At 38.8% G+C, this 18,635-nt stretch overlaps 1 protein-coding gene across 3 annotated transcripts in view; it reads right to left on the bottom strand.

The window, feature by feature from the left end:
* SOBP (sine oculis binding protein homolog) overlaps positions 1 to 18,635 on the bottom strand; it is a 145,486-nt gene that overhangs the window by 88,235 nt on the left and 38,616 nt on the right. For 2 of the 3 annotated variants that reach the window (XM_063666487.1, XM_063666486.1), the window contains exons 4-5: positions 17,619 to 17,771; positions 13,647 to 13,798 (exon numbers count right to left, since the gene is read on the bottom strand). In XM_063666487.1, the coding sequence (XP_063522557.1) occupies positions 13,647 to 13,798; positions 17,619 to 17,771 (305 nt within the window). The remainder of the gene's footprint in view (positions 1 to 13,646; positions 13,799 to 17,618; positions 17,772 to 18,635) is intronic. The other variant, XM_054491551.2, reaches the window with a different exon arrangement.

Below are 18,635 nucleotides of genomic sequence, written 5' to 3'. Positions count from 1 at the left end.
AGTCAGCCCATATCAGGGACGTGAGGATTAAAACGTTTTGTTCCCTTGTGCTCGCTGATGGCTGAGTGAATGGAATTGCATCTGATGTCAGGTTACCTCATTATATGTATATATTTGTAAGGGTTTCTTTTTGGGGGGAGGGTAATTCTCTGTGGTTTTTCAAATGAAAGCAACTAAGAAAAAGTAGCGAATGCTACCTCCTTCCTGTCATCTACTGCCAAATAAGCCATCAGTATTACCAAGTGACACTACTTCTAATATAAACCCCTGGGATGGTACACTATTAATTTCTCTACTCTGAGGAATATCATCCACTCCTTCCCCAGGTTCTTAATTCAAGGCTGGGCTTTATTCCTTGTCTTCAGTTGTTTATGTTCCTCAAGGGTCTCTTCAGGGGGAGTCAGCCAAACTCTAAATGAATTACTTGGATTTTTGAAAATCTAAACAACTTACCTTACTTTTTTGCAAGGCTATATTTGGTCATTTTTATTTAGGTTTGTATCAAATGCTAACTCAAGACATAAATACTGTTTTTTTTTGTTTGTTTTTCGTTTTTCTCAAAGGAGGCTCCTCAAATAGTGACCCTGCAAACTTTGTACTGCTCTGTCATTCCTTAGAGTCTGGCTTTTCTCAAAATTATGATAATGGACACTCACCCATCTCAAATCCAGAGGCTTTCTGTGTGCACATGAGTGCAGGCACCAGCATACTCATGGGAAGATACTTGGAGGACTGCATCCAGGATGCAAAGCGGACCCTTGAGAGAGGCTGGATGGCCTTGCACCCCAGTGACTTCTCCACTCTCAAGTATACATGCTATTTTTAATGCTATCAGCAACATCGTACTTTATTTCCTTCATATGTTTTGGACCCTCTGATTTATGGCACTTAAGCTTCTCAAATTTGCTTCAACTGATTTTCCTTAGAGATTCAAACCACTGTTTAAGTTGCACAAAATCCTTATAAAACCTGCTCTACATCACAGATTGATACAGGACAGGGAAGCTACTCCCAGTTGTCCATATATGGCATCTTTCTCTTACACTGCTTCCTAAGGTCCTTAGAGCACAGCTTCTGATATCCCATGTCCATGCGTACCGTCTTCACTATTTTTGGTTGCTTTCCAAAATGTCATCTGTGTGCCCTCTTCATTTCCCACTGGTCTTTAATACGTCTTCCGAATTTCCTGAGATGGATTTTTTACTTTCTAAAGGATGCCTTTTTAGTACTAATAAAACTTTCATACTTGTCTGCTTAATCACGCCAGCTTTACTGTCCCCTTTTTCCTTTTTGTTTTTGGCTCAGAGGTATATGAACCATCTGTGCCTCTAAAACAGTTTGCTTAAATAGCCTCCAGGCAGATTTTATGGTTTTTAAGTTTTTTACTTTAACCTTCAGCCTGCTGTTAGCCATTTTCAGTACAGTTTTAAAATCAGCCTCTTTTGGAAATGACTGTCATTATGTGTGGTTTTCAGGAGCTACTAGAACTGGAGAGGAGGCTGCTGACTCCAGCTGAACTGGAGTCCCTGGTTCACAGTCACCTGAGGCAGGTAAAGGTGTAGCTAGCCTTATAAGGGTCATCTCTCCCATTTGGCATCTGAAGAGAGATTCAGATACCTCTCATTAGGAATATCCATGTCCACATCACCCAGGTAAGACCCAGGAAGATAAAATCTGAATTACTTACCTGCCTATTTATTTGTCACTACATTTCTACAGAGTTGTCATCATGATTTTAGGTACTAAAATTAGATGCGAGGCTGAAACAAAGAATACAAAGAAAGGGAGGAGAATCCCTTCCTTCCCACCACACCATTGCACCACAAGAATCACCCTCTGTTGCCGTGCCAGCAAACATGCTGTTCTGTTTCCATTTTATCACGATTGTCTTGCCTAGTGACCTGAGTGTCAATCAGCAGTTCTCTGTCCTGGAATTCATCATTACCCAAACTTTCTGTCTGCCCTTGCATTAACGTTAATGTAACTATACAGTTCTCTGTCTATATAACAAAACTATATCTCTTCACCACACCTAGTGGGGATGAGGGTGAGTATCTGCCCTTTCTGTGGCTCTTCCCAGCAAAAAGTGACTTATCTCATTTATCTTTCAACCACATTCATCAGACAGTAATTACACTATTCTCCTCTCTCAAATCAGTGCATTTTTGCCCAATCTTTTCTCTGTTGTCATTGCTGCTTTTCTAGTACATTTGATAGTTAAGAACACTTAAGCTCTTATAGTTATCATTGTGATTATTACAGTATTATGATGTATTTATAAAATGCTTCTACCTTCAAGAGTTACAAGCTGTATACTCTCTGAAATGATTTAGTATTAATGTGCTAACTCTATAGTCCATGAAGCTGATCGAAAAGTCAGAGCAGGCAGAGGCCAGCAAGCAAGCAACAAATCCCCAAGGATTGGTAGAATGGATGAATGAATGAATGAATGAATTTGCAAACAAATGGATAAATGGGGTTATCATTCCAGGGAATATTTGTTTGTTCAATTGTTTTCTTGTTTGTGGGTAAAGCGCCATTCCTTCATAAAGAACATGAAATTAGCAAAGAAAGCGCGTATCAATGCCAAAATTAGAAATCACACTGTGGTGTCCTCAGCCCAATAAGCTCTTTCCTTCTCTCTTTCCTTACTTAACACCTCTTTATCCTTCAGATTTCAGTGCTAGCCCCACTTACTCAGGGAAGCTTCAAGATCTTCTGACAAGTCAACTCACCCTGATAAAGGTTCTCATGGGACCGTGCCCAATACTATCATGGCACATGCCACAGTGACGACTTCACATTTGCGTTATTATTTAAATAAACATCTGTCCCTCAATGGACTATAAGCTTCATGAGGGCAAGGACCAGGTTTTGTTGGCCACTGTAACTCCCATAGTTACTGTTCAACAAATATTTGTTGAATGTATAAATAAATAGATTAATTAATAATGGTGAAAGCTGCAGTCTTCAAGACTTCTACTCCTTTGGCCACCTGAACTTGAAGCATTTAGCCTCAGACTGTATCACAATTCTTCTGAACACTTCTCTTTTCCTTCTGTTTAGCAGACACAGTTTTCAGCCACAAAGAAAGTAGCTTCAATGTGTGGACCAGCTAACTCTTGATGGGTAACAGCAGCCTCATCCCATCAGACTTCTACCCAAAGCATCTAGCTCCCCACATCCAATACAATCCTTGGCCAGCCTCTCCTAGGCCACTTACACTGAGGAAACTATATTCTGAGCTATCTGCTGCTGTAATGGCACCACTGTTCCTATTTATAAATGGGGATAACAGCTAACCACAATCCCTTTGTTTTAGTTCTGTGCAATCTCATGTTCTAAAGTCTGAAAAGAGTGGAAATAGTGATCACATCAGTCCTAATACTAGAGCCAATGTTCTAATAATCAGGTTTCTCAAAACAGCTGGTGCTGGGTAGAAGAGGTGGTTCATCTAAGGACCCTATGATGATGGCTAACCACATTTTTATCTTTCAATCCACTTTAGATTATTTCTCCCACATGTCAAAGGTAGACAGGCATGACACATCCATTGTGTAAAGAATTCAACCTCATGAATTAACCTCAGCAGATCATCTCTCTTTCTCTCTAGTGGGCATTTGTTGGCATCTCCCATCAGCCATCACTCTGGTCCCCTCCCTAACAGTTCCCTGACTTTCATTCTGGTAGCTACCCCTCCCCATGCTGCCCATGGGCTTCAGAGGAAAATGAGCTCAACCTGAATTTCAGAGGGAAGCCCTGATTGGCTCATGCTAGACATTCCATTGCTCTCTCTCATCATAGCCCACCCCTCCCAATTCAGGTATGAGCATGTAATGTAAGCACAGACAATGAGTATGAATTTCAAGACTCTTTTTTTGGAATGCTAGGCCAGAGACTCATTCCAGAGGATGTCAACAAGAAAGTGTGTAGCCCTGATTGCTGCTAGCAGCTGTCCCATGACCACTGGGGAGCTTGCCATGGAATGTGGCCAACACTCTACATGGAAGAATACAAAGATGGAAAGAAATGGGACTGTGATAAGACCACTGTGCTGCTGAATCAACCTGCCCCAAAGTACATACTAGCTTGGGACTTTATAACTCCAAATGATATCTTTTATTGTTGAGGTCGTCTGTTACTTGTACTAAAAATCCTGACACACCCTACAAGTAATCACCAGACTATACCTACTCTCAGAATAAAGCCGACTTCAAAATAATCCCTTTACCCAAAGATGGTCCCTTCAAGATTACCATCTCTTTATCATAATGCTACCTCTAAGGCTAGAGCTTGAGAAGGCCCGTGGATGCTGTAGGTCTCCCAGAGCAAGAGTTAGATTCTGCATGGAGCTTGCCTTCTGAGGCCCTAACCTCTCTACCGGGTTGGGGACAAGCCCCACCTGCCCTATAGAAAGAAAATCGCTGTGTCAGAACACTTACCCAACAGCATCCCTCCCTGGTGCCTTTCCTCCCACACCTTGCCCAAAAAAAAAACAAAACACACAAAAAAACAAAACACACACAAAAAAAACCTAAATTGGTTCAACACACTTTTGCTACTGGGAAATGTTTCATAACTACTAATGAATAATTCAGTGAACAAGATATTTTTAGTTTTCTATTGCCAGACACACCCAACTTTGATGCGAATGCTGTTGCCTTTCTTACTCTCCAAATCCCCCTTGCATACGGGATCCTAAATGTGTTACTTCCTTCACAGAGGCCCAATCAACAACAAAAATCAGATCATATCACCCATCCTGCTCAACAGCTTCCAATAGCTTCCATCACACTTAGAATGAACTCCAAACTACTGCCTCTCCAGCCTACGTCATTTGGCTTCTCACCACCTTGATCATTCCACTCCAGACATCTGTACTTCTTGCTGCTGTTCAAAAATGCTAAGACTGTTCCTGCCTTAGGACTTCTGTTTCTCACTTACTCCCCCTTCTCCACAGGACACTCTGCTGCCAGCTCCTCACACACAACTAGCTCCGTCACTTCCTTCTGTCCCCAGCACACGTCACCTTCTCAAAAATAACTCCTGTGATCCTCAGATATGAAACAGCAGCCCTTCACTAGCCCTCTCCCTCACTCTGCTTTTTTTCACAGCACTTTTTCCTACCTGAAATCATATTACAAAGATATGTTTAAGCCTGTATATATCATCTATCTCCCCCGCTAGAGTGTAAGTCCCTTTAAGACAGGGACTTTTTCTCTTGTTCAAAAGTCTATCCACCAAGACTAAAACATGCTTAGTGCCGTATATGGGCTCAATATATCTTTTTATTTTATTTGTTTAAAGAATGAATGGATGATTAAATAACAAGATTTTTTTTTAAGTGCGGCTAAAAACAAAAAGCTGTAGGGAGGTACTTATCTCCTGTTGGGCAAATTCCCCTTTTTCTTTGATATCAATTTATATTGCTCCACTTATGAAACATACAATCCTACAGATTATCACAGAAAGTGTCACATCCTTCAAAGATTCTCCTTATAGCAAAGATTTAGATGTGCAGTCATAAAAATGCTCACCATATTTTAAATAATATGAAATCATTCTATCAAAACAGATTATAAGATAACATATCATTTATGAGATCCACATAAAAATCACTGCTTTACCATGGAATGTTTGGCAAAAGGCCAGTGAAAATTTGCAGTCATAATATCTCAAAATTCCTATTACCCATTGAACCTCCAAAATATAATTATTGGAGTGGGAGTGGGATTAATTAATGCTAATTAGCTAATCAAGAAAGTTAAACATTAAGAAAGTTTAAGTTTCTGTGACAAAAATCAGATGCAAAATCTTTGAATTATGTCATAACTTCTACTATTTTGATGGAAAAATAATCATTTCAAAGTCAAGGCACTTGTTTTCCTACAATCAAAGGTGGTTAAATACTTTTAAATACATTTCAACATATTTATGAAGGAATTATCCTACATGCCTCCAAAGCTCTCTCATAAATCAGTATAATGTTTCCAAAGCACATTTGGAAGTACAAAATTCATATCTACCAACTATATTTTCCTCTATTCAAAGATGAATTAAGCAGAAAATACATTAATGTCTGAATTTATAATAGGAGTAGTTAACCCTCAACCATAGCAAACTAATGAGGAATATTTTACCATGGAAAAATTAATCAGGGCTCTCCAACACTATGCAATTTGACATTTTGAGGACTTAATCAGGAATGGATTTTATTCCGCTATTTACTTTTCATCATGGGGATGACTTACAAAGACACTACCTGTTAGAACAAATATAATTCTTGAGCTTAATCTTGTCACTTTAAAGAAATTTATTTTAAATAATATTCCGTAGTTTAAAAATAGTCCTCGCAGAAGCAACATTACTAAGATTATGTCATTTCTGGGCCAAATTCAGCTCTCAAACATTGAGCAAATATCAACATAGACACAGTGAGCCTCAGAAACTGCATGTGACTAACCCTCTGTTAGCAATGAGACAACACAAATTCTGGGAGGTTGTGACTGCTGGACATGGACTTCCATCCCCAGCCATCGATTATCACTATCTTTGTTAAAGACTACAGGAGTTTCATTTAACTAGAGTGCTCAGTAAATTGCACAGAGTTCAAGCATCTTTATGGATTCATTAAACCATGGATCTGCCTCACAGAGCTTGTAGCAGAGCCCAGCTCTGGCCCACAGCCTGTGTTTACAGAGAATGCAATAGACTGATGTTTGTAACCTCCAAAGGCAGTCTGTCAGTAGACATTAGATTCCACTGTGTGCACAGCCACCCTAAGAGTGGATTGTAACATAGGGAATTTCCCATTCTCAGTCTCAACTGCTGGGACAGAAATGAAGTGACCATCTGTAGCAAGATTTTCTTTATTCCATTCTAATCTGTGATAATATAAACAAAGAGCAAAGAGCCCAAGGAACAAAGAATTACATATGGCTTGGCCAGTTCACACTTCTGTTTATGTGTACAAAAGCTATCCAGAGGTATTGAAATGGAGGAGAAATTAAGATAATCACAGGCATGCCTATAGCTTGGATCCCCCATGGGGCCTCTCAAGCATACTAGGCATTGTGACCAGACATTGCAAAGGTGTATGAGAAAAATTCAGGACTCAATCTACTACCTTAAAATATCTCAAGGCAAGCCACCTGCCCTTTTATGCCTGCACTTATTCAGATACTTAACATTTTTAACAAAGCACTGAATCAACAGAGTATAACTACTATTCCAGGAAAATGAATAATCATTATCTCTTGGCTTCTCAGGACAGTTCACCAAGCACTCTCAGAACCTTCTCCCTCCTCTGGTTTTTATTAATAAGGTCTCACAACACCTTCCTTTTTGTCAGGCACAAAGAGTAACTTTGTGCTGAATGCAGCTTATGATCAGAGAATCACATCAAAATGACCTGTAAGATAATTCTTTAAACGCTCATTCTTCAGATAAAGCTGAACACTGTTAGTGGCAAGGTGAGAGAGTTGGAAATGTAAGTGACTGGATCGATAAGGAGAATGTTCGACCCAAATAAATAGATCCCTTCCTGATCATTTGTTTCACTGAACTGCCCACTGCCCAAACAGACAGTCGGACTATGAACTCCAAACATGCACATTCATCACTCTGCAGAAGCAGTCACCAGAACACAATGTGGCGATGCAATCTGACACTGTGGTTAATGTTAAAAGGGAGCATGCCTTTTATATGGATTGGATAATTACCGGCAGTTCCGATGAGAAAAAAACTTGATTTAAGTGAACAGCATTAGCCGTCACCAGAAGGATGGCCAGAGATGTACTACGTCTGAAAATTAACATTCCAGCATATACGTCAATAGCACTGTGTATTGATCCCCAGGTGACCAGATTCTGATTTATGAAAGATTCCCTCTCTTCCTTCTGCTCACTGAAAAATGTTGAACACAGACTGGGGCTTGAAGCTATTTAGAGTTTTCATCAACTCTTCACATTTAATCTAAAATATCTAATGTTATTCAGAAACTGATGTCCATTCTGGCTAATGAGTTAGAATTATTGCTGTTTCCTTCAGTCTCCCAACATATGGCTCATTAAAAACTAGAAGTGGTTGCTGTTCCTTTCAGTACAAACCCACTTGCCCCATGCTGTGTTCCAGGTATCCCTTAGACCAGAGTTTCTCAAGTGGTTTTCAAGTGTTTTGGTGAACATGAGGTCACATGCCTCTCCCCAAGCTTCTGATGGCTTTCTAGAGTACTGTGTCCCACCCTGTCTGCAGAACCTCTGCCTTGGAACACTTTCTAGCTCTCCTCAAGAGCCTGTGTGTCAGTTTAAACGGACCTACACTTCACTAGCCAGAACTTTCCTGCTGTAACCCTACTCCCAAATGTGTTTCCAAGGGTTGACGTTTATTCCTCCTCTGTGATTGCTTTTTCCAGCCTCTCATTTGCAGCAGCTCATCAATATTCCATTCTGTATTTCAAAATACAAGATAATAAGAAACACTTGGGTTTGTTGTTCTTTCCCCAGAGCTTTCTGAGAACACCCCTGTTTGCTATGACCAAAAGGGAGCTCAGCCACTGGCCTGCAGACTAAATCCCTGGGAGGAGAAGCCACTATACACATGAGGCAGTGGATAGGCTTATAGCACAGTACTAAGGGACACTGCAAAACCAAGCAATCATCCTGCAGGCCAGGGTGCAGCTGGACAGATCCAGGAGGCTCACTGGTGGCTGTTAAAACCAAGGAGGAATCCATAGGAAGAACCCTGGGGCTCCCCAGGTGCATTTACTTGTGGGCCAAAGATATTTGCAAGCAACTGGCAAAAGCAAGTCTGTGGCCTGAGCTTCAGGTGGTCAGGGGACATTAATTGCAAGTAATTTCTTAATGTCCTTCTCCAAGCCTTCATGAATGATAGCCATTTTGCAAATTAAATCTTGCAGGTATTTAAAGGAAAAAGAGTAGACAGGTTAATCACTAGATTAACAGGGCAATTGTTACACATTTCTTCTGCACTACTTGGTTCTGTAATTAAGTCTGAAACTGAGAAATCTTTCCCAGGATATATTCAACTTTAATAAAAAGACAAATAGACTATGTCTAAATAAAATGTAACTCCAAATAACATGATGATACATGCTAATTAGAGATGGGTTCTTCCAAAAGAAATCTCTTCTAAGAAGAGATCACTGTATAACCAAGAATATAGTTTGAAAGTAAAAGAAATGCTAATAATACAATATTCTCCTCCTTGAATATTTATGTTATTATTATAATGATTGTTAAGAAATCTTAATGGCATCATTTGCAAATGTTGTTTCTGTCTATATAATCTTTTTCTTTTTAATGCATCTTATCCTTATCTCTGAGCCACATTGGTTTCTTCCCACTATGGTCTGCTGGGTAACCACAATATTATGATATTGAAGAAGTATTTCGATCTTTTTTTTTTTTTTTTTTTGAGATAGGGTCTTGCTCTGTTGCCCAGGAGGGAGTACAATGGCATAGTCATGGCTCACTGCAGCCCCAGCCTCCTGGGCTAAGCAATCCTCCCACCTCAGCCTCCTGAGTAACTGGGACTACAGGTGAGCACCATCACAGCCAGCTAATTTTTGTATGTTTTGTAGAGACAGGGTCTCACTCTATTGCTCAGGCTGGTCTTCAACTCCTGGGCTCAAGCAATCCTCCTACCTCCACCTCCCAAAGTGCTGGGATTACAGGCACGAGCCATGGCGTCAGGCCTTTCAAATTATGAAAAAACTAGAACAAGGAAGCAAAACTTTGGTGCTCTTAGGAATTTGTGTTTACTTGTAAATTATCAACATTCCGAATCCATAAACAACATTAAAAACTTGAGATCTGAACAAGTAAACAATCATCCTTTACATTGCCTGCAGTGGCCATTTGTCTTGACTTTTAATTTCCTTCTTGATTTTTGGATATTAGTTTGGACAATAAGATATTTCCCATGTAAAAGGAAAGAGATCAAACACAGGCCATTTGGAAGTGACTAACATTTGTGGTGTTGTTTGTTACTCCTTTTTAGAGGGATAATGGTTACAAGACATTACTCCCTTAGGAAAGAGTATTTTTAAGTGTGTATTACTATGCAAAGTAAAACTGGTGTTAGCAAGTTGGACTAAATGTTTCCACAAGAGTGCAAAATCACTAAGGAGTCTCTGCAACTTTCCAATTCCTAGATGAATTACAAGGACAGAAATGCTCTCAAGTCCAAAAATGGGCTGGGAAAAGAGTGAGCTATTAGTTCCCTGAAAAGTCTCTAATACATGAAATAATTAGATTGACATCCCATTGTCCATACAATGCCCACAGACTACATAAGTATTTTTCTTACCCGTTGTTTCAAAAACTTTTAAGGCAGCAAACAAGCCTTCGGGGATAAGGACCCTACAAAATATATTATGAATTAACACTATCTACTTCCTAGAGCCAACATTCTGAAATGTGTAAACTAGTAGTTAGAGTCCTTAAGTGAATACAGCTGTGATTCATGGTCCTCTCCTGGCAGTGTTGAGTAGAAGTATTTTGAAGAAAGCCTAATATTCGTAGCAATCCAGACAACTCTTCAAATAAAAATTTAAATTCAGTTAAAAATATAACCTATATACTATATAGGTTAACCTGGCTTCAATCCATCCCACCTTATTGCATAGTGACAGTCTGTGAGAGATGTATGTGACACTTTCAACCCACCCCATTAAACAGACAGAGAAACCCAAAGAGAAATGAAGGATTGAGAGGCAAAAGAAATTTAAAGAGCCCATTTTCAGTGAGCCATCATTTTCAGAGTTGGGTTATTTTTGTCCTTGTTTTCAGCAGCAAATCAATTCCTGACTCTACACCCAAGCGTGTGTGAACAGAAACTCACAGAGACCACAAGCACAGCTGTCCAATTTACATTCACAAATGCAGGTGTTGCTCACACACAAAACAGAGGTCAGCTGAATACTGCTCCTAATTAGCTACCTTTTCTACTAGGATTTTTCTTTGTAAAGTTATGCATGCAATTTGGGTTCAACTTAGAGACCATTTTTAGATCCCAGCATGCTATCCAGCAAGAATCGGGCTGTCATTATAAAGCATAATTTACAGCACAGTTAATTTTATGTTTTTTTAAGTCTACACTATACCTAAGGCAAAATTCTGTTCTGCACACACACACATTACATTATTCACTCTGTTTTCTATCCACTTCTCAAAACTTAAAAATGGTAGAATTTAGCCAGAAAAAAAAAATCTGTTACGTAGGAATGGGAAGAATTTTGCCCTTTTTCTAAGATTAAGAAAGTCCACAATTTAATTAACAAGGACTAAGGACTTTGTTAAATGATACAAGAAGAGAAGTAGCTATTTGCTATTGTCTTCAGTACAGAACACCCAGGGGCTTATTACAAGCAGTTCTTAGAAATGGCAGGATGGAGACTGGTATCTAATACAATCCATTAGGAAACCCAAGCCCGAAATGAAATGACCACAAAAGCCTATCAGTTAACAGAAATGCAGCAGCTGTACATGTTTATTGTAATACAATATAATATTGTAACAGAGATAACACTCTTTAAAATTAAAAAAAAAAAAAGAAGCCAGCAAATGATATGACTAGTTTATTTCTCTATTTGGAAAAAAAAAAACCACACACACACAAGAAGGCATAGCACGTCAGAGCTTTGGGATATATAAGGAAGGATGAAGACTGCAGAGAAGGGAGGAATTGTTTGTACACTAACAGACAACTGGGATCAGCTGGCAAAGTCACTGGCTAAACACCAAACCGCTGCAACTTCCAGGTTTAGCAAGATGTTCAAAGACATACCCCAATAACTCCTGGTAGAAAGTGAAATGTGATGGTCCTCCTCCCACTGCTGACTTTACCTGCTGTAGGTATTCCAAATGCTAATTCCTATCCTGGCTCCCAGTTATCCATTTTTCAAAAATGTACCCTATGAAAGCTTAAATTCAGTTTGACCTTAAACTTTATAATGATGTAAACAATATAGATATAGATATGGTATTCTGGAGTGTTTTTCCAAATGGAATCAGGTGCCTTTCTTCAAAGGCTCACTATAAAACACAGTTTGCAAAATATAACATGTATCACCAGGATTGTGACAAATCCATCTTGCTTGATTTTAGTTCCTACAGGCAGCCCATCAAGATTCAGACCCATAACCCTTCAGAATTATAGAAAGACAAAAAGCCCTGTTCTATAGCCATCTTCTGAGATGGAATGCAAAGTATTTTGTTGTGGTAAGTAGGGCTTTGAAGAAGAAAGCACTGGGCCCACTCCTGGGGTTGTTACTCCAGTGCTCAGCATTCAAAACGGGAGCCCCGGGGTCTCAGAGATCATTTTAATCCGCCTATATTAAAACAAAACGTGTCTCCCGTGCATCGTTCTTCCCACCCTCCTCCCCAGATTCACTGGCTCCTCCCAGGGGAAAGTGAACCTGAGGGCTGACAGTCCCAAAAGAATTCCAAACAATTTCCTTACTTGCCTCTCTGTTCCAGTGAAGATTATGAGCCTAACTCTTAGAGACTGCTACTAAAATTCCACCCTGCTGAATTCTGCAGCCTAATTCTTTCGGCATTATGTTTTTTGGCAGAATGAATGTGACCCAAATTTTCAGGAGATAATTTGCTGCAACAGTGCTTCTTGCAATGCAGTGAGCCCATAATTAGCATTTCAGGATTGCAAATATCACACTTTTAGAAAAATAATAATTGTTTGCTTCAAGAAAGAACAGATTTGGATCTTGTATTATAGAAATGGAAACAACAAAATGTGGACAATTTTAGTAAAGATTTTATGAATTAAGGAAGCTTTACATATCAATGGAAAATAATTGAGGACTAGCAAGTTACCTCAGTAGTTGGTGGCAAAGGCTACAGCAGTTCTTTAAGGATTCAGAAAATAGTTGTGTGCATGTGTGTGTGATTGTAAAAACATCATGCATTCCATTTCCCATCCATGGTGGCTAACACTATTCAAAAAGGACATTTTCAGACCTGGGATGTCTTTAAAACAAAACAAAAAAAAATTCTAACGATGGCTGTTCCTGTGTTTACCCACCATGCTTCTCACAAATGCTTGGCTGTGTAAGCAATGTTGTTTCATGTATTCATGATTTCATCTTTTCTCAATATCAATCAGCTTTAACATAAGATGTCAAGAGAGACTTGACATTTTTCTTGACAAGAACTCGTGGGCCAGATTCTGAAAAGAGCAATAGCAATATTTCCACTGGGTACAAGAATTAAACTAAGTGGGCTAAAACTTTCTGGCCATGCTTTTGTGGCTAATTACTTGGCTTTTATAAGAAATATCTACCACTTATCTTTCATGTACTCAGAGTGCAGTCTGCACTCTACTGCTGGAAAGACACTGGCCATGAGGATACCAGCTGTGATCACAGTGTCCTCATCAGATTCATTCACCCTCTCAGAACACAAACACTAAGCCGAGAGAAACACATTAGAAGGGGATTCCTTATTCCAAAAGGTTAAGCATGACACAAAAGGGGAATCAACAAAACAGAAAGAATAAAAATATAAAAGTAAAAGGTGCGCAGTGTTTTCCGCTAGAAGCTATGAGGCACATGCGCGTGTGGGCTGGTGAGGCCTGTGGGGAGCCGCCTCTCTCTCCGGTGCTCTTACCTTATTTCTCTTGAAGTAGGCTCGTCGGCAGGCCGCAAAGCACTTCTCGCTGCAGAAGCTTTTCACCTCACTTCCCATACTCAGGGAATAGCGCTTGATTCCCACTTTCTGGCACCAGGCACACATTATTTGTACATTTGACACATCATCTTCTATAATAAAAGTATAAGAAAAATGTTCATATCAGAAGCAAACATCCCTTCAAATTTAGACACACCCTGAACCTGACGAGCTACCCGGGCATGATTTTAGTTTCTGGACTTTGGAGGAGAAGTGCTTTCGATCTCTCTCTCTCTCTCGTTCTCTTTTTTTTTTGGCTCGTAAGTTTCCAAAAGACATTTACTTAAAAACCAGAGCATGACTGCAGAGCCACAAGGGCTCCTAGGGCTTCTTAGCCTGGTTAAAAAAAAAAAAAAAAAAAAAAAAAAGCTTCATCTGCTTAGTTAAACCAGCCCCAGTACTAACGAAGCCTGTAAAATAACCCATTTCTTCAAAGGTCCTGTGAAAGCCTGCAGGATCTGCACTGGGTGGGACAATTTGTAGGGTGCTAACTTACAAATGGAACACCCTCATGTGAACCTTGACCAGGCGCCAGGCTCAACCATGGCATGTTCCCTATTACTGTTAAATGATATGTGCTATTGTTTACTCTTGCAATGTAATAATTCCCAAGCAATGCGTTTAGTCAAAAAAGGAAAGATGTGCGCAGCCAGATTCTGGCAATGGAAAGGGACAAGCCTGGCTCGCTGAACAGACTCTGACAATGCAGCCTTCCGGCACTGGTGTCCTAAGGGAGATGCAGGCCTGATTGAAATTCTCCTCCATGTGATGTGGTTCATGGGCCCTGGATGGAGGGATGGTAATGGGAATGTCATATCATTCTCAGCCAGATTGGTGGTCCTCCCAGCCCCTCATGTCATGTCATGGGGTTGCTCAGAATGAATTTAGGTGGTTTGCAAATATTTCCACTATTTAAATTGTATTTCTTTTCCTTTGTATGAGAAGAAAACAAATTTAACTACCATAATGAGCCCATGATATCACAAATACTACTGCTTAAAACAAAGAAAGGATTTCAAAGTGAGTCAATTAGTAAAATATATTCCGTAAATCATAGTGCAGGTGGTCAGAAGTTATGACAAACATTATGATGGTGATATTCAGATCTGGGAAAAACTGGCCTCTTTGAGGGGTGGGTGGGGGTGAATAAAAGGAAACTTTAAGTAGACATCTAAGTAACATTTCCTTCTTGCCTCTTAATGGCTTTTGCCACATCTTGAGTTTTCTCTGTCCTCCCAATTGATAGTGACTCTGTGTGTGTGTGTGTGTGTGTGTGAGAGAGAGACTGACTGCCACATCTTTTCTTCCTTTATGGATTTTTTTTTTATTAACCCACACTCATGCTCCAGACATGAATGGTAATCACAAAATCCCCAAAAAGCACTAGTATACTGTTGTCTGATTTCTGGATAAAATCCCCCTAAGACTAATTGCTAAGCAAGGCCTGGTCCATGAGTTGTTGACATATTCAGGGTTCATAGAGTCTGTCATGCAATCATTTCATTTCCAGGGAAAAGATTTGGTTTGAGGCAGTGTGGTCATCACCTGCAAAATTAGAAGCAAACTAATTTGTAGTGCAGATATACGGCTTTTTTCCCCCTGAGTATCACCACTCAGAACTATGTGCAGCATTTTATTTACCTCAATGGAATAAATATTGCCATTTTAATGACCTTTTTGTATTTCACAAATTATATATTGTGATCTATTGTTATCAAATGAGATAATATAAAAAATGACCTTTGATGTCAGTCAAACATTTTTGATAACTTTCTTTAAATGGCATAATATGAATTCAAATCTCAAACAATTACTGTATTTAATAATTTGTTCTATTCAAAGCAAGCTTTTTGATATTTCAGGAATATCCTTAACAAAAAAAATTTAAAAATAAATAAATAAAAGCAAGCTTTTATTTATATTGTACATGATCTCTAATATGGCATCTCTCTACATATGAACATTTTACATGGTATGAAAAATTAGCAAAGCTTTATAGTTTACCTTAGTGTATGGAGGAGTTTTCTTAGATTAGAAAGAGCACATATTTTAAAATAATCACCTGTCTTTACTAAACTAGATAGCAACTAATAGTTTCTATTTTTCCAAATTGATAAGATGCTTTAAAATCTTAAATTCCTGAAAAAGAAGATACAGCAGAATTCTCATAAATGATCCACTGGCAGTAAGCTTGATTCTGGTGAAATCTGTAAGGAAAAAAATGTATGCAGGAAATCACCTGGCCTCAGTTTAATGAGGAAACCCCACTTCCCAAGGAGCCATTTTAGAACATGCATTAGGTCCCCCTCATTATTTCTTCCTTTAAATTAATCTGATTTGGGAAACAAAGCATAAAATTGTTTAAGTCCTAGATCTTCAGCTATAATGGACCAACACTGAGATGAGAAAGAATAGAGTGCAAAGCTATTCACAAGGCCAGGCGCTTAGCATGCAGCTTGGGCCTGGCCTGAAGGAATGATGCTTGAGGCCAAAGGGCAGCTCCGGGGTCTTTCTCAAGCTTCAATCCATCATCACCAGACAGACCCACTTGTCATTTTTTAAAGGGAGGCAAGAATACTTTCTTACAAAGGACCTAACAAACGAACAAAAAGGTAGAATTTTAAAACAGATTATTTCTTATAAATCATTCTTACTACAAAGCAAGAATATGAGATGAGACCAAATACATTGTGCACTTTTATATCTGGCAGCTGGAAAAACTTCTAGAATGATGGTTAGCATCTGCCTTGTTAAATAAGTCGACGTTCCCCGCAGTTTTTCGTACAACTCCATTTCATAAAGGTGTATGCTTTGGAAAAAGCCCATCAGATTTCTCCTTTTCTAGTATTAAACTGTTATCAGCAGCTAATGATCCAAAGAACAGTCTGATAATTGGGTTATTCAAAAAATTTTAAAAACATTTTCCGATATTTCAGGCATTCTAGATTTATAAAAGTCATTTATATTAGTAACAGATTTTAGAAACTAATAAAGAACTGTGATGATCTAAATATTGTCAGCCAAACTATAGTTCAAAATTCTGTCACCAGACATGAGATAGTGTCCCCATCTTATGACTGCACCCCTAGAAAAGTGAACGCTTCTTAAGTGGTTAAAGTCAAAGGGATCAGTCCACTTCAACACCTGCATCTCTTTCTACCTGAAACACGGAAATGAAATGCATGCTTTACAATAAACATGGAAATGAAATGCATGCTTTACAATGGCAAAATAGAAGGTTTCAGCACTTTAACTCTTCTAACTTGATCTGCTTTAAATTTTTTTTCTATTTAAAAAAATATTTCTTCAAGCTAGGGAAAACCTAACTACCTGTCTTACATTTTGGTTAACGGTCTGTGCCATTAGAGGCTTGAGATTACCTCAGAGAAGATTCACATAAAAGATTTTTACATTACATTATCTTACAGCCATCAGCCTGTGCATTTTTATAATAAACAATGCAACAACAAATGTAAAATGTTTACAGCATTACATCACATTCCCAAAGAGAACGGTTTGTATAACATAATAAAATTTTCATATGATAATATCATATAAATATGTATCAGTCAAAATAAGCATATTTCAATTAATCATGAAAAATTTGTACTACCTCTTTAGAATTTAATTAAGCAGAATGTTTAAGGCATTTTCTTTCCAATCTAATGTTCCAAGAGCTACAGAACATTTTTCTACTTTACATCCCAGAAGTTCAGATTACTCCAAGATGAAATCAAAATTGTATTTATTTATTATAGTGCAGAGAAGTATGAGATCAAGCATTTCAGGAATGCCCTGCTGAAGTTGTTTGAGAAATTGCCTTATCTGGTGACTTTTAAAAATGAGGATGGCCATTGGTCAGTGATCTTCTTGGGGCACTTAAATTGGTTATAAACATGTATACTAACTTACCTGACCAGTGCCCAAAGAAAATCAGTAGGGCATTAACGGACTCCAGGCAATTAAACTGTAGATTTACCACCCCTTTGTAACTTTCATGGGAGTCCAAGACTGAGGAGAAATTCCGAAAGTATTTGCTGTGACATCTATCTCCTCCAACAGTTCCTAGAATGCACACATCCAGATAATCAATGAAAGACCTGGATTATATTTGAGACAAGTTACAAGGCAGTCTGAGGAGACTCCTGTGTGTTCCCCATGCCATGAAATGACATGAAATGGCCCATGGCCGGGCTGCACTGTGTCAATCTACTTGTTACAGCAGCTATATTTAAAAACAGAATAAAGTCAAGGCCTGGAAAGCAGGCAAGAAACTGAAGTTTGCTTTCTTTATAGCTTCTGCAAAAAAGAAATTCATTTTTGAAATAATTCAATTCCAAAGACTTTAAAGCCATCTAACTTAAAGTTTCTACAGAGTCCACCAGGAGTTTCTGTACAATTCCCTGTGTTCTAGGAGTGAATATACAAGGAGACCCAGAGAAAACTGGGACCACTAAACCACAAAGAACATAATGATAGTTAGCAGTACTTAGTAGATGCCCGCACAGTGCACGGCTCAGTTCAACGTTATTTAATCTTTTTCACAACCACCACCGACCAGGCAGTTACTAACATTAATCTCCATTGTGCAAATGGGGAAAGTGAGTTTATATGTTAAGTAATTTGCTCCTAATCACACAATAAGTACATATCAGAGCCTTACTGAGGACCAGGCCATCTGATTCCAGAGCCCAAGCTCTTGACCACTACACCTTAGAGACCACAGCTTTTCTAAGCAGTAAGATTATAAACCATCCTCACAGACCTCTCTCCACAAAAAGGACTAAAAGCTGTCACAGATTTTGCAACTTACACAGCACAGTGCTCAGTGACACAACAATAGACAAAGAAAATGAAATCAAAAAAGTCAAAATGTCTTTGAGGAGACAGCTGAAGTGTTAATCAATATTTGTTAATTGATTTTCAAAA

Source organism: Pongo pygmaeus, chromosome 5 (assembly GCF_028885625.2).
Source record: "Pongo pygmaeus isolate AG05252 chromosome 5, NHGRI_mPonPyg2-v2.0_pri, whole genome shotgun sequence".
Lineage (NCBI taxonomy): Eukaryota > Metazoa > Chordata > Mammalia > Primates > Hominidae > Pongo > Pongo pygmaeus.
This window is presented reverse-complemented; position numbering and strand designations above follow the sequence as displayed.